The sequence below is a fragment of the Taeniopygia guttata genome, chromosome 4 (genome assembly GCF_048771995.1).
Source record: "Taeniopygia guttata chromosome 4, bTaeGut7.mat, whole genome shotgun sequence".
NCBI classification, from domain to species: Eukaryota; Metazoa; Chordata; class Aves; order Passeriformes; family Estrildidae; genus Taeniopygia; species Taeniopygia guttata.
Genome location: NC_133028.1, coordinates 51,237,780 through 51,250,322, shown reverse-complemented (window position 1 = coordinate 51,250,322; position 12,543 = coordinate 51,237,780). Strand labels below are relative to the sequence as shown.

At 38.2% G+C, this 12,543-nt stretch overlaps 1 protein-coding gene across 14 annotated transcripts in view; it reads left to right on the top strand.

The window, feature by feature from the left end:
• PDLIM5 (PDZ and LIM domain 5) overlaps positions 1–12,543 on the top strand; it is a 124,085-nt gene that overhangs the window by 76,104 nt on the left and 35,438 nt on the right. For 5 of the 14 annotated variants that reach the window (XM_072928577.1, XM_072928575.1, XM_072928580.1 and 2 more), the window contains 7 exons: positions 685–721; positions 2,981–3,010; positions 5,581–5,697; positions 8,921–9,109; positions 9,961–10,047; positions 10,835–10,990; positions 11,824–11,955. In XM_072928577.1, coding sequence (XP_072784678.1) covers positions 685–721; positions 2,981–3,010; positions 5,581–5,697; positions 8,921–9,109; positions 9,961–10,047; positions 10,835–10,990; positions 11,824–11,955 — 748 coding nt within the window. The other 9 variants (XM_032748198.3, XM_032748195.3, XM_032748200.3 and 6 more) reach the window with 5 other exon arrangements.

Genomic DNA, 12,543 nt, shown 5'->3' with positions numbered 1-12,543 from the left:
CAAAAGGGGGAGATTTGATTAAATCAGCAATTTCTAGAGGCCAGAGGTAACATTTCCCAAAATAAGGGTTATTGTCTGTGTGTAATAAATATTCTTACTTTGGACCTGATTGTTTTGTCGTCCTGTGTTCAATTCCCTTCATCAGTCCTTGTAAGGGCAGAGAATGGGACTTGAATGTCAAGTAAAATGTTTCCAGTAAAGATGAATTTATCATGTTGACAAATGCTTTCAGAAAATTACTGCAACTAGAATCAGAACTGGGAATTTTTATTATCCCTTGTGCAGACCTCTAGAACCTTGGTGGGAAATAGCCTGGCTGCAAACTGATGCTTGGATTATCACCTGATATAAACCCACTGGATATTCATCCAAAAGAAATACCTCTTAACTTGCATTCATCTTCACCTTCTCAAATCACCTTTCTCCATGCCAGCATGGAGAGTGGGCCAAGGGGAAGGGCGGAGACCAGCAGAACCACTTTTCAGCAGTCCTACTAGCAAAGGGGCTCTTGAAGTTCATGGACATAACTCATGTTCCTTGGGGCAGATTTAGAATCAAAGAATCCTGACAAGCCTTGTTGTAATTTTCTGTTGTAGTGAGTGCACTGGCACAGCAGAGAATCTCAGTGTTGTGGTACAGTGTCTTTAGTGCCCTAGAAAATAAAAATTTTCTGTTTTCCTTCAGTGAAAGAACCAGAAAATGAAGCTGGGAAGAAGACTAAGTGAGTTGATGTTTTACATTTTTATTACTTAAATACTTTGCATGTTTTTATTCTTGACTTGTTTAATTCTTAAGTTTGGTGCACTTGTGTGACATCTGGCTGTTTTTAAAATGTTCCTTCCCTTTTTGCCTTTTACTTCAGCATGTCAAAATCGAGATCTTTTTCTCCAAAGACATTTAAAAGCTGTTGGTGTAGTCCAGTAATAATGTTTGTGTAGAGATTTTCTGTCAACTTGAACTGGTTTGGTTGCCTGTACGAAGCCAGCTTGTGTTTTCCTTTTGCAAGTCTCATCAGGCATTTTTGATTTGTGAGTGTGGATCTGTTTGCTAGACATAGGTGGGAAGTATTGCTGTTCTGGCTGCAAGTGAGGGTCAGCTGTCTCCTTGCTTTGGGATAAGCAGTGTTCAAAATGAGCATCAACCAGTGGCTAAATCTAATGGTTTGTGAAGTCAGTGGGACTTTCTTTACTGACTTTGACTAACACTGGATCCAGGTTTTTGACAGAAAGGAAGACAGTGCGATAGAAATAGTGCATGGAGTTTGCATGCTTACTTGTGAAACTGCTTAAGACAACCTTTCTTTCTTTCTTATTTTTCTTCTATCACTTCTTTCCACAGGGAAAAGGTTCCCATCCACGCCCTTAGCCCCAAATATACAAAATTACGTGACTGGCACCATGAAGTCTCAGCACGTGTTCTTAATGTCCAGTGATTTTGCCCAGGTTGCAAAAGCAAAATACAAACACTTCCTTCCTTTCTTCTTTTCCATCTGCTTTGCAAAAAAAAAAAAAAAAAAAAAAGAAAAAGAAAAAAATGAAAAAAGAAAACATATTTCAGTAGCCTTTCTGCGAGAGAAATTCTAGCCTTTTCTATACTTTTCTAACACTTTCCTACTGATGTGTAAAAATGGGATGAAATGTTTTTGTGCTAATCATTAGTTGACAAAAAATACATATTTAAAACTTAACAACTTGGGTGGCTGAATCTCCCAGTGTGGGGGAGGAGATGGCTGTTGCAGTTCATTTTTCTGCCTGAAAGAAGTCATTTGCATTGCTGAGTTTGAGTTACTGTAGGCTATTAGAAAGCAGGACATTTTGAACAAATGAATAAGAAACTGTGTTACCTTGATTCTGGGGCTGGGGGAAGAAGATGAAGAGGAGATTGTATGCACTTATTTCAAATTATCATACCTACCAGGAACACTGCCTTGGATTTCACTAGATTTCAGCAGTTCAATTTTAGAGTGGTTGTAAATGTTTTACGAAGTACAGCAAAAAGACAGACTGCTTTAAGCAAAGAAAAAATAATAAAAAAGTCCCAATGTTTTGAATTGAAGTGAAAGCTCAATATAAAGATTCTGCTCTTTAGACTAGTAATATGTTCATATTTTGGAAAACTTAAAAAACAATTGAGCAGAATGTTGCTGTGCAAGAGCTTCAACACATCTTCTAGCAGGGGCAAGGTTAGGCAGTAGTATTTATTTATTTACAGAGTGAAGCTTATAGGCTTTCTTGTGTTTATGAAAGCTTCACAGCCCTGTGGTTCTCCTGTAAAATAATGTATTATAGTAGCTACACATCCATTAATTTATGCATTTTGAAGTTTGGAGAGTATTTTAATAAAAGTTGCTTTTATCTTAGCTCTGTCTGTTTTTCTTTTGAGTCTCTCAGACTCCTTGAATATTCTTCTCATGTATGGGGCTGACATTTCAATGCACCTTCACAGCCTATAGGAAGAGGAACAATTTAATCCCAGCTGCATAGTAGAAACAGTCTGGATTGTTTAAAACTATCCCAGTATTTTACTTCCTGATCATCTTAAAAATGGGGTATGTGTTTGTGTTGTTGGAATTGACACGAGATTTGCAGGAATCAATAAAATGATTGACCCTTTCAGGGGTAAGAATTATATGAAGTAAGGCTGGCTTTCAGCTTTTGCAGCACTTGTTGAACCAGATAACATTTGAAACTTCGAACAAAGGTGATTGTGAAGCATGTGTAAAAGCCCAGTTTCTCACAACTGCTCAATGAGAACCATTGCAATTAGTTTGGGTTTCTGCAGCTGACCTACACACTCCTCTGATGGAATTAGTCCTGTGAACAGATGCTTCTGCAGAAGACTTGGCGGGTTTGTTTTTTTTTCCCTGCACAAGGTTGGAATTTGAGAGGACCTTTGGACCCATTTTGAGTTTTCTTTTCAGATGGCTTATGCTGCTATACAGTACAGCAGTAGCTTATGCTATTTGTCATTTTATCTTTAGGAAAAGACAAACAGAAAATGGAGACTTCAGGTAATAGATAAGTTATCTAACACCAACAGTCACCAATGTGAATGCCTAACACTGCACAGATTTGCCTGGTAATGGTAGCCCAAGGGGTATCACCTCTTGCACACCTTTTTGGGTTAACTCCTTAGAGACAATAGGGGAAAACATTCACTTCAATAATTTCACTGATCAGTGTTTTGATGAGAAGTGCCAATTGGTTTAATTTCCATGCCCCCCCAACACGTAACTTGGCAGTGAGTACTGTGTTACTAAACTCAAGTGTGTTACTGAGTGCACATACACCACAATATAATAATTAGATAGAGTACTGCATATTAAAGTGGGAATGTGAAGTAGTGTATTTAAATTGTTCTGCTGGGATTATGTAATTTTTTTTATGAACAAAATGAAATGTGAGCATTTCAGAGACCATCAATGCAATGAAAACTGGGAAAGATTAGGAAGGTTATCACTTAGATCCTCTGTAAACATTTCTTTTTAAGGGCAAAATGGTTTGACCCTCAGGTATTTTTATGGTCTGGAGATGTCCCTAGGTAATGAGAATATTTTTATGTTGTTATTAAACTTACCATTATGTTTATCTATTTTACCAGCTCTTATCCTTCAGAAGGGTGAGTTGCTGTAGTGAGAAAAAGAAGAATAAATACTCTCTAAATAATCAAAATAATAGAAGCCTCTGTTCTGAGTAAACATAGTCATAGAGTCTATCTTTCAAGGATCTGAAAGTAGTTTGAAAGCGACAGCGAAATTATTTGTTTTCTGTAAATTCATTGCAAAAACACCACTCATTCCAAAAGTGTTTTATGAATGTGTGAAATTAATTTCATTTACTGCTGGAAAGATATCATCTCTTCACCCAATATCCCCATTGCACAGAACTTACTGGCGTTAAATTTTGGACTTTTTGTTACTGTTCCCAAAAATGGACCACTGACTCATTTGTATCTGACAAACATGCCCTGTCTCATGTCTGATTCCCAGCATACATCTGATCTTTGAAAACATATTATATATGAGTGTTTTTTTATATAAATGAATAAGCTTAAGTTTTAGAGATCTCCTAGAAATATCATTGTGACAATGAAATAGAGACTTCTCTTTCATCAGTGATCTTCAGTAAAATATCCCAATTTAATAATATTTAACTTTTCAGGCAGGCATTGTCCAAGACAGATGTTCTGTGTGGTTTTTACTATTGTGTATTTTTAAAATGTAACCCACTAGGGATTTTTCAGCAGATGGAAAGACAGGATATAGAAATAGAAAGCCCTCTCTGAAATGTGTAGATTGCAGCTTTTGAACTAACTACTTAAAACTTAGGGAGGCAATGTCCAGTCTTTGTATAAAGTTTTTGGTTTAGATTATTTCTATTTCTGCAGTACCCTATTTCCAAGGTGATTTTTTTTAAATGTTCACTTTAAACCATCTCCTTTTGAACAACCAGTTTTGGATTTAGTTTTAGCCTTAAATTGTAGAGTCAAATCATTGTCCTGGATAAGGATTTTTCAGATTTGTAGTTTAGTTAATCCAGAGCAACTGGAAAATATTTGTCCTACTCTTGGTCAGTCTTGAAACAATCTGCCATAAAATCATGTATTTACTTTTTTCTCCCTCATGTCATAAATATATGTAAAGCATACCTGCAGGTCTACCTGATGAAGCAGGAACCCAGGATACCTGTATTAATTTGAATAAAAAATCCATAGCTACCTCGACTTTGGAGATGCCATCTGCACCAGAATTTCCATCCACACCTTTACCACTTTTGAGGTCTGCTCCCTGGTCATTCTAAAATCTGTTCAATTATTTTCAGCACTTAAGGTTCCCTACTTTAATAAGAGAATTAATTCTGCATACTAGCATAAGGAAAAAACAAAAAAAAAAGGCAGAAATGCCTGCCCCTGTGGCTAATTTAGTCTGCTCAAAACTTATTGTTGTGATTGCTCTCTACCTTGTAGTGTACTTTTTTTGTGTATTACAGTCTGGCAGGTGCTTTTCTTCAAGTAGAGCACTTTAAGACAACATTTTCTAGATTTTTTTTTTCCTATTACAACTGAATCACAGAAAAGACATGAAAAATACTGAGAAATACATGGCGTAATTTTCACAAAACTAACCCCACAAAAAGTTGTAGCCAAAGGGCATATATAAAGCATATATTAAAAAGCATATCTTTGGCGTGAATTCCACTAGCACTTGTGTCACTTTCAGTATTTTCTAAAGTTGTTTTCTATCACATAATATAATCCCAAATTAATGTGTTCCATCTTTGTAAATGTCCAATATTACTTGGCTTTCTGAGTTTTAAAGAAGCAGGACACTCTCAGCCTTCACTGAAAGTGTGGTACTTCTTAAGTGTTTTTTGCATCATTTTAACCTGTTAATTGTATTTTACTATCAGTTTCACAGTCTTTTTGGAGGTTTTTTGGTGTTTGGGTTCTTTTTTCTTCTCAGTTTACTAACACTTTCATGGACACTGTTTCCTGTTCTGCATACTATTTTAATGTAGATTAAAAATCTCTTTCTCTGTGTGTCTTCACTTGGGTTTTTTTTTTTTTAAATTGTGAATGGAGTGAAAACAATGCTAGACCAGAACCTGCAGCTGCTCTTTTGCCGATAGCAGATTCCTGCCCTGGCAGTGTCCCCTCTCTCAGACTTTCTGAACATATTGTTGCACCGGTTCCTGCAAGGTAAATCATTCACAGGGGTTTTGATTCAGTTAACAATCTATCCTCTTCTAGCCTGGATTTGTCTGTCTTGGAGGAGAGAGGGTTGTTTGTCATTCACTTAAAATAGACTTCATTAAGCTGCTGTGACTAGGGATTTTCCTGGAAATCATAGGGAGGGAAGGAGAAAAATTAGATAAAAATTTGGAAATTCATGAACAGTCTTGTGGATACTAATTAAAACAAGATGCAGTACACAATGTGTGTATGCTGTCCACCATATAACTTGGATTAACTTTTCAGTGGTTTCAACAAGTCAAAAGTGAATGTGGATTTAGAAATATAAAAGTAATTTTCTAAAATGTGGGTTATTTAATTTGTGGTACAGTCTTCTGCTGTGATGCAATCACAGAAAACTAGGAGATTATCTGGCAAATTTCCTGTCACTGACCCTGGACAGTTTTCCTGGCACTTACCTTGGCAAATTGCTGGTGATTTGGAGACTATCTATGAGTAGACAGCAATAGTAAGACAGAAGAGAGCGACAGTATTTTGGAGGGTAATTGATTGTTACTGTTACTGAAGGTGACATTTTCTCATTATTTCTTTTACATTGTGCGGGAGTTTTGAAGTTCCACGTAGCAAGCGCAAAGTCATAACATGAAACAAACTTGTTCCTGTAAAAATGAGAATTAAAAGAACAGTGCCTGGTCTTGCCAGGCCCTAAACAGACATTCATGCTTGAATAAAGCATACAAGAATACACTATTGCCTTACACCTTTCTGCAGTTGAAAAACTAATACTAAGATTTGGAATTGACCAGTTTTAATCCTTTAAAGCAGTATTCTCAACTAGCTGAAAGACCAGGAGAAATCTGATATCAAAATAAAACTCTGTTTTGGTGTCTTTTGAGGACATTTTTGTTGTCTGGGAGAAGCAGGTATGTTCATGAGCTAACATGAGCTTAGGCAGGATGGGATGGAGGCTGATGGGCAGGTGGATACCTTCACGGTGACATTTGGTTTGAGCCAATACAGTAATGACATGGTTGTGATGTTTTCAGCAGCAAATTCTCTTAGATCAATAAAGATGAAAAATACGCACAGAAGATGTATGACAATACTCCTGGTGATTTTATTTTTTAAGCAGAAAACCTGGTATGAAAAAGGCAGTGAAATAAGTACTACTTGAGTAATTTGTTGTCGTGTCTACCTGAAGTAGAACTTCAGTATGATTACACTTACCTGCCCCATCCATGGATGTGTTCAAGGCTAGGTTGGATGGAGCCCTGAGCAAAGTCTAGTTAGTGAAAGCTGTCCCTGCCCACAGCAGGAGGGTTGGAAGCAGATGACCTTTAAGGACCACTGCAACTACTGTGTTCTGAGTACCAAGGAGTCTTTAAATCCTAGCTCTGCATCTGAGTCAAGGCAAAGGAAATGTAAATCTAATCTCTCTCTGGACCTATGGCTCTGAATTTTGTTATTTGGCAGCATTAATGTAGGAAGAGAACAGCTTTAAAATGCAAAATCTGAAAAGCAGCTATATTCATGGTGGTTCAGGATGAGCCAAAAACACAGAAGTAGGTGGTAAGAATTTTCTGCTCAAGAAGAGCAGGAATTGGAGCAGCTTCTGCAGTGCAGTAGAGAGAAGGTTAAGCATTGGGTGTGAGAAGGAGAGCAAATTATTTGATGCAGCTGTGTAGTCTTGATTCTCCCCTGAACTGAGTGGTCATCAATGTAGCAGCTACAGCTGATGTTTATATTTTGTTACTGAGCAGATGCTGCTGCATTTATAATGTTCTTTTGAGCGGGAAATACAGCAAATCTGATCTTCAAACCTGTTTTCTAGTAAAATGGTACTTAAATCTACATGGAGCAATTCATGAGGGCCATTCAGGCTTTTAGTAAAGCAGTATTGGGCCATCCAAAGGTGAATAGACTCATTCTTGCTGCTGAAGTCTTGCATTTGTTGTCAAGGACTGGCATAGGTCCTTATTTTCCAAATGAGCTCCATCTTTTCTTGGCTGAAGCTCTGTAAATTGTACCACCTGCTACTTAACCACCAAGATGGTGAAAGCTTGCTGTGAAAAGTATCAATAATCTGGATTTGATTTGTAGATTCTTATAAGGTAGACTTCATAATGCTTTTTTATTGTAGTTTTAGCTCTTTATTGAAAGTCTTAAATAGTTGTATGTCTGTATAACCAACTGCTGTATGTTATAGGGTATTATTACTCTATTTCATATATGCAATGTCCTCCTGTAAGTTTAACAGTAAAATATTTAAGAGCAATTACAGCCTTTCCAGAAAGTTGCAAAAAGTCATCTTAAGAAGTAATCCCACCAGCATTAGACCATGTAAACCACAGAATCTGGCACTTCCAGAGAAAGTGTATAACTAATATAAAACAGATGCGATGCCAGCAGGTCTTTAGATTGTATTTTATAGACATGCTTTTTACAGTCATGCAGACCTACTCTTATATTTTCTTTTAATGGAATTATTCCTGATATAAATACCAAGACTTAGTAATAAGTAATAATAGTTATTAGTCCTGATTTTTGTTGTACTTTCTCATATGTGGACAGCCAGGAACATTCTCTGCAGAAATTACAGTCTAGAAGAAGAGGAGGTCTCAGACTGAGTGTACTAAAACTAAAACCAGAGTTTTTATGGTTGTTTTGGTGTGATGACAAGCAAGAGGAAGTAAAATATGGGGGAGAAATACTGCTCTCTTGTGGTGAATGCTACTTGTCCTGCTTTCTTTTATTATATAGAACTTCTGTTTGAGAACCTTTTGGAAGTCATAGGCAAGTGTGCACCTCATCTTCCCTTTGATCATTCAGTTTTTAAATGCCAGCAGCCAAGTAGCCTCAGTGTCTGAAGTGTCATCTTCTGACACTAGGTAGTTTCTTGTATACTGATTGTGCTCTTGTTCAAGTTTATTATCTTTTAAGTAACTACCCAAATAGTTTGGTTTTGTGGTTAGACAAGGACTCGAGCTTCAGCTGTAAAAATGCCTCCAAAAATTGTTTTCATCATGGTGGGATTCCCAGGGCATGAGTATTTGGTTCCTACAGAAGGAGGTAAAAGAGCCCTCGTCTGTTACTCACTTTTCTTACAAAAGATGCAAGAATACCAGCTAGAAAGAGTTGTCCATTACTATTTTGTATTTTTAGTCAAGTGAGAAATTTCTTCTCTGTACATTGTCTCATTATAATTACTTATGAAATTAACATCAACTAGGAAGATAGCCGTGCCTGCTCCAGAAACAGCAAGCTCTTTGCCGGCGGATGAAGCATCTCCTGTCCCCAAGACGTGTGCTGTGGCCACACAGACCACCGAGTTCCCCCTGCCTGCTGACCCAGCTGGGGGGCTGCCTTCTCCAGCCCTGCATGTGGGAACAGCCCTCGGGCTGCCTCCTGCGCTTGCCAGGTACATCTGAGCCAGCTGTGTTCAAAAGGTGCAGTCAGAAACTGTAATTTTGCACACATTGAGTCACAGAATGGTTTCGTTTGGAAGGGACCTTAAGGATCATTTAATTCAAATGCTCCTGCCATAGGCAGGGACACCTCACACTAGACCAGATTGCTCAGGGTCCCATCCAACCTGGTGGCGAAAATTTCCAGGGTTGGGTTGTCTACAGCTTCTCTGGGAAACATTTTCCAGTTCCTCACCATCCTCACAGTGAAGAATTCCTTCCTAATTCCTAATCTCTTGCCTCTTTTGATTTAAAGCCACACAGTTTCACCTGATTATTTTTTTAATGATGATGCTATTATGCTGGAGCAGCTTAAAGGTTTCCTGACCCTCATAGTGCTCTGGCAATTTATATAGTAATTAGAAATTGAAGTAGCTTTGAGGCAAAAGTTCTAAAAATAATTTAAAAATTAAAGCAGCCTTTTGATGGAGGAGGACAAGCAGTCATGGGTAGGAGATTCAGCTGGGTTTTGTTGGCAGAAGTTGGTGACATGAGAATATAGTCACCCTTGCTACAAAATGTGTGTTTTTAAATTGTCCAGTAGCCTAAAGGTTTTGGAGGAAAATACAAGCTTTAACTTGTGTAGTGATGGGACATCCAGAATATAAGTCTTTATGAACAGGGAGAGAAAGTGCTTCCCTCATTAAATAATTCTACAGGATACCTGAAAAAAACCATACCTGTTTTGTTTGTTTATGGGTAAGGATGGCTCTAGGAAAAAAATTTACAAGAGCTTTAGTAGTATTGCCAGAGGTGTAATAAGTGTTTGGTTAATGACTCCTCTTCTGTTGCTGCTTTTGGGCAGGAATGAAGCATCTCTGCCTACTTGTGAAACAAATTCCTTCAATAAAATCTCAAGCTTTCAGTCTAAATCATCTGTAAGTCATAAAAGGTAAATTTTTTTAGGATACATCTACAACAGACTGTTAGGTGTAAGCAAGATATTCAGGCAGTGTTTTTGCATTTAAATCTGGGAAATGGTATATAGTTCTGTAGGTATTTAGAGTGTTTTGTCCATCTTTGTAGTTATTTTAAAAAATACACAGCAATTTGGTGGATAATCTTGAAATTTTAAAATAACACAAATTAGAGGTTATAAATTGTAAGCGTTAGAAATTGTAGGAGTTATTTTGGAGCCAGTCTGGTTTTCTCACTTTTTTTTGTCTGTTCAAAATAATTTCCACTTGTAAAATAAATTGAGAAAATGGAAAAGGGTTTACACGGTGAATTTGGTAAGCGTTGCTAAAAGTGGACCTGCAGAAGTTATATCACTAAATATTCCAGTTTTCTAACTTTACTGTTTATTATGAAAAAGAGGACAAGATAAATGATCTTCAGGGCCAATTCTGTCCACACCATGGAGACTTAGATGGATCCATGTGGAGAGTTCTGGACCCTGGTTCTGTGGGAATGACCCAGGCATGCAAGGCAGAGTCTACGATGAGGAATTTAAAGGCTGATAGATGCTAAATGCTCATTTGATGAGGGAATAGTTTTATTTGTGGGTGAAATCGAAATTGCTGTTCTCTATATTAATATTCAAGTCTCTCACACATTGCCTGATGTCTCTGTGAGCTGGAAACTTCCACAGCTCTCCAGTGGTTAATGTGGTCTGGCGTTGTACTGTATCTCTGTCAATTTTTCCTACTTTCTCTCTTTTCTCCTGCATTGGCTCAAAGCTTCTGCGCTGCAAAAGTAGTGCTGGAAGATCCTTCGGGAAATCTGCCAATCCTTGGACCCTCTCCTCCTCCAGCTCTTTCTCCTGTTGAGCAGAGATCAAAAATTAAGAGCATGGCTGCTGCTGCAGTGTCTGCTGCTATTGCTGTCCGGGCCAGGTAGACATCAACTTCAAAAGGAATGTTTTATAGGTTGGTTTAAGGAGGTTCCAGTTCACACAAGAATAATTGGTCCCTGGCAGGGTTGTGAACTCAATCGGTTCTGTCACAATAGTGGGCAAGTCATTAGAATTTGTCCATAGCTCCCATGCCCTATTTATAGCTTAGCTGCTCTGAGCCTTGGTGAGTAATTCTACCATTTTGTTCCTCATGATACCTGTTTTACAGTTCAGTTAGTAAATTAACTGTAAATAATACTTGTGTTACGTGAGTGACAAAGAATAATCTGTAACTTTGAGGAACTTTTTGATGCTTGAAAACAATAGCTTGCTGAGTTCCATCTAAATCTTTACTGCTTTGCTTTTTATAAAGGCTTGCTTAGAGCAAACATTTTGATAAGTTATTCAATCATCCATTCATATCAGTAAAATACTTTTTAATAGGCAACAATATCCATATTTTTGTATTTCTAAATTGCCTAGATGTTCTTAGGTGTGAATAAATTACGTACATTAGAAAGCATACACAAGATCAGAAAACTAAAAAAGATTAAAAAGCTTTCTCGTTACTTTTTATTTTACTTTATTAGTGGTAAAAACATATGAAAGATATGCTTCTCGCACCTTAGTGGGTTGCCTTGTGCCTCCCCTGAATTGTGCAGCCTCCACTTTGTGGGCTGCTTGTTTAGGCATAATTCTTGCATCATTTTTCCTGTGTCCAATTTCTCCAGATTGGCTTTTCATAAGGGATTTTGGGTTGTCAGTGGTCCCAGCCATCCTGAACTTTGCGTGGTCACCTCATTTGTTTCTGGGGTCTTTTTACACACTTGCTAGACTCTACGAGCCTAGTGCCTACTGCTCGCTGCTGGATGCCCTGCTCATCACGCCTGTCGCAAAGCCTCCTCTGCCGGCCACTGCGCCCTCCAGGAAGTCCACAAGTGCTCTGGAGTTGCCAAAGAGCAAGAGGTATTGTCCAGGTGTAGTGTGTGGTTGGCACTTAGGACTAGCAGGGAGCTGGCTACTCCTTCAAAGCACATTTCTGTTGTCTGCATGCTTTTGCCTGTCCGGCTCTTTGACATGAGGTCACCGGCTCTAAACCCTGCTGGTCTCAGCTCTTTGCACACCTGGACTAATGTGTGCACCCTGGGCCTGCTAATGGTGTTTGTGCCAAGTCCACCATACTAAAGCACAGGTTTCCTCTCCTCACTGGCTTCAAGTGTCCTCTAATATGCATGGTGGTGCTTGTGCTGTGTCCTGAGCCTCTGAGGGAAGGCAGTGTCACTCTATAGAAGCAGCTGAAGAAGAAACAAGACATTCTGGCTTGAAACTTCTCAGTGGGTGAATTATTTTCTACAGTTCTTGAGCAACTAAGCGTCACATTAACTTATTTTTTTGAAGCTCACTTTGAATGTATAAAATCAAATAACTGGCATGCAGGCCAGCAAATGACTGTTTTTAAAATTATTTGCTATCTAGGCCCTTTGTTCCAGCGCTGATTCTGTTCAGTGCACAGGACTGTTTGTTCTCCTTTCCTGACCACAGCGATGTTAATGC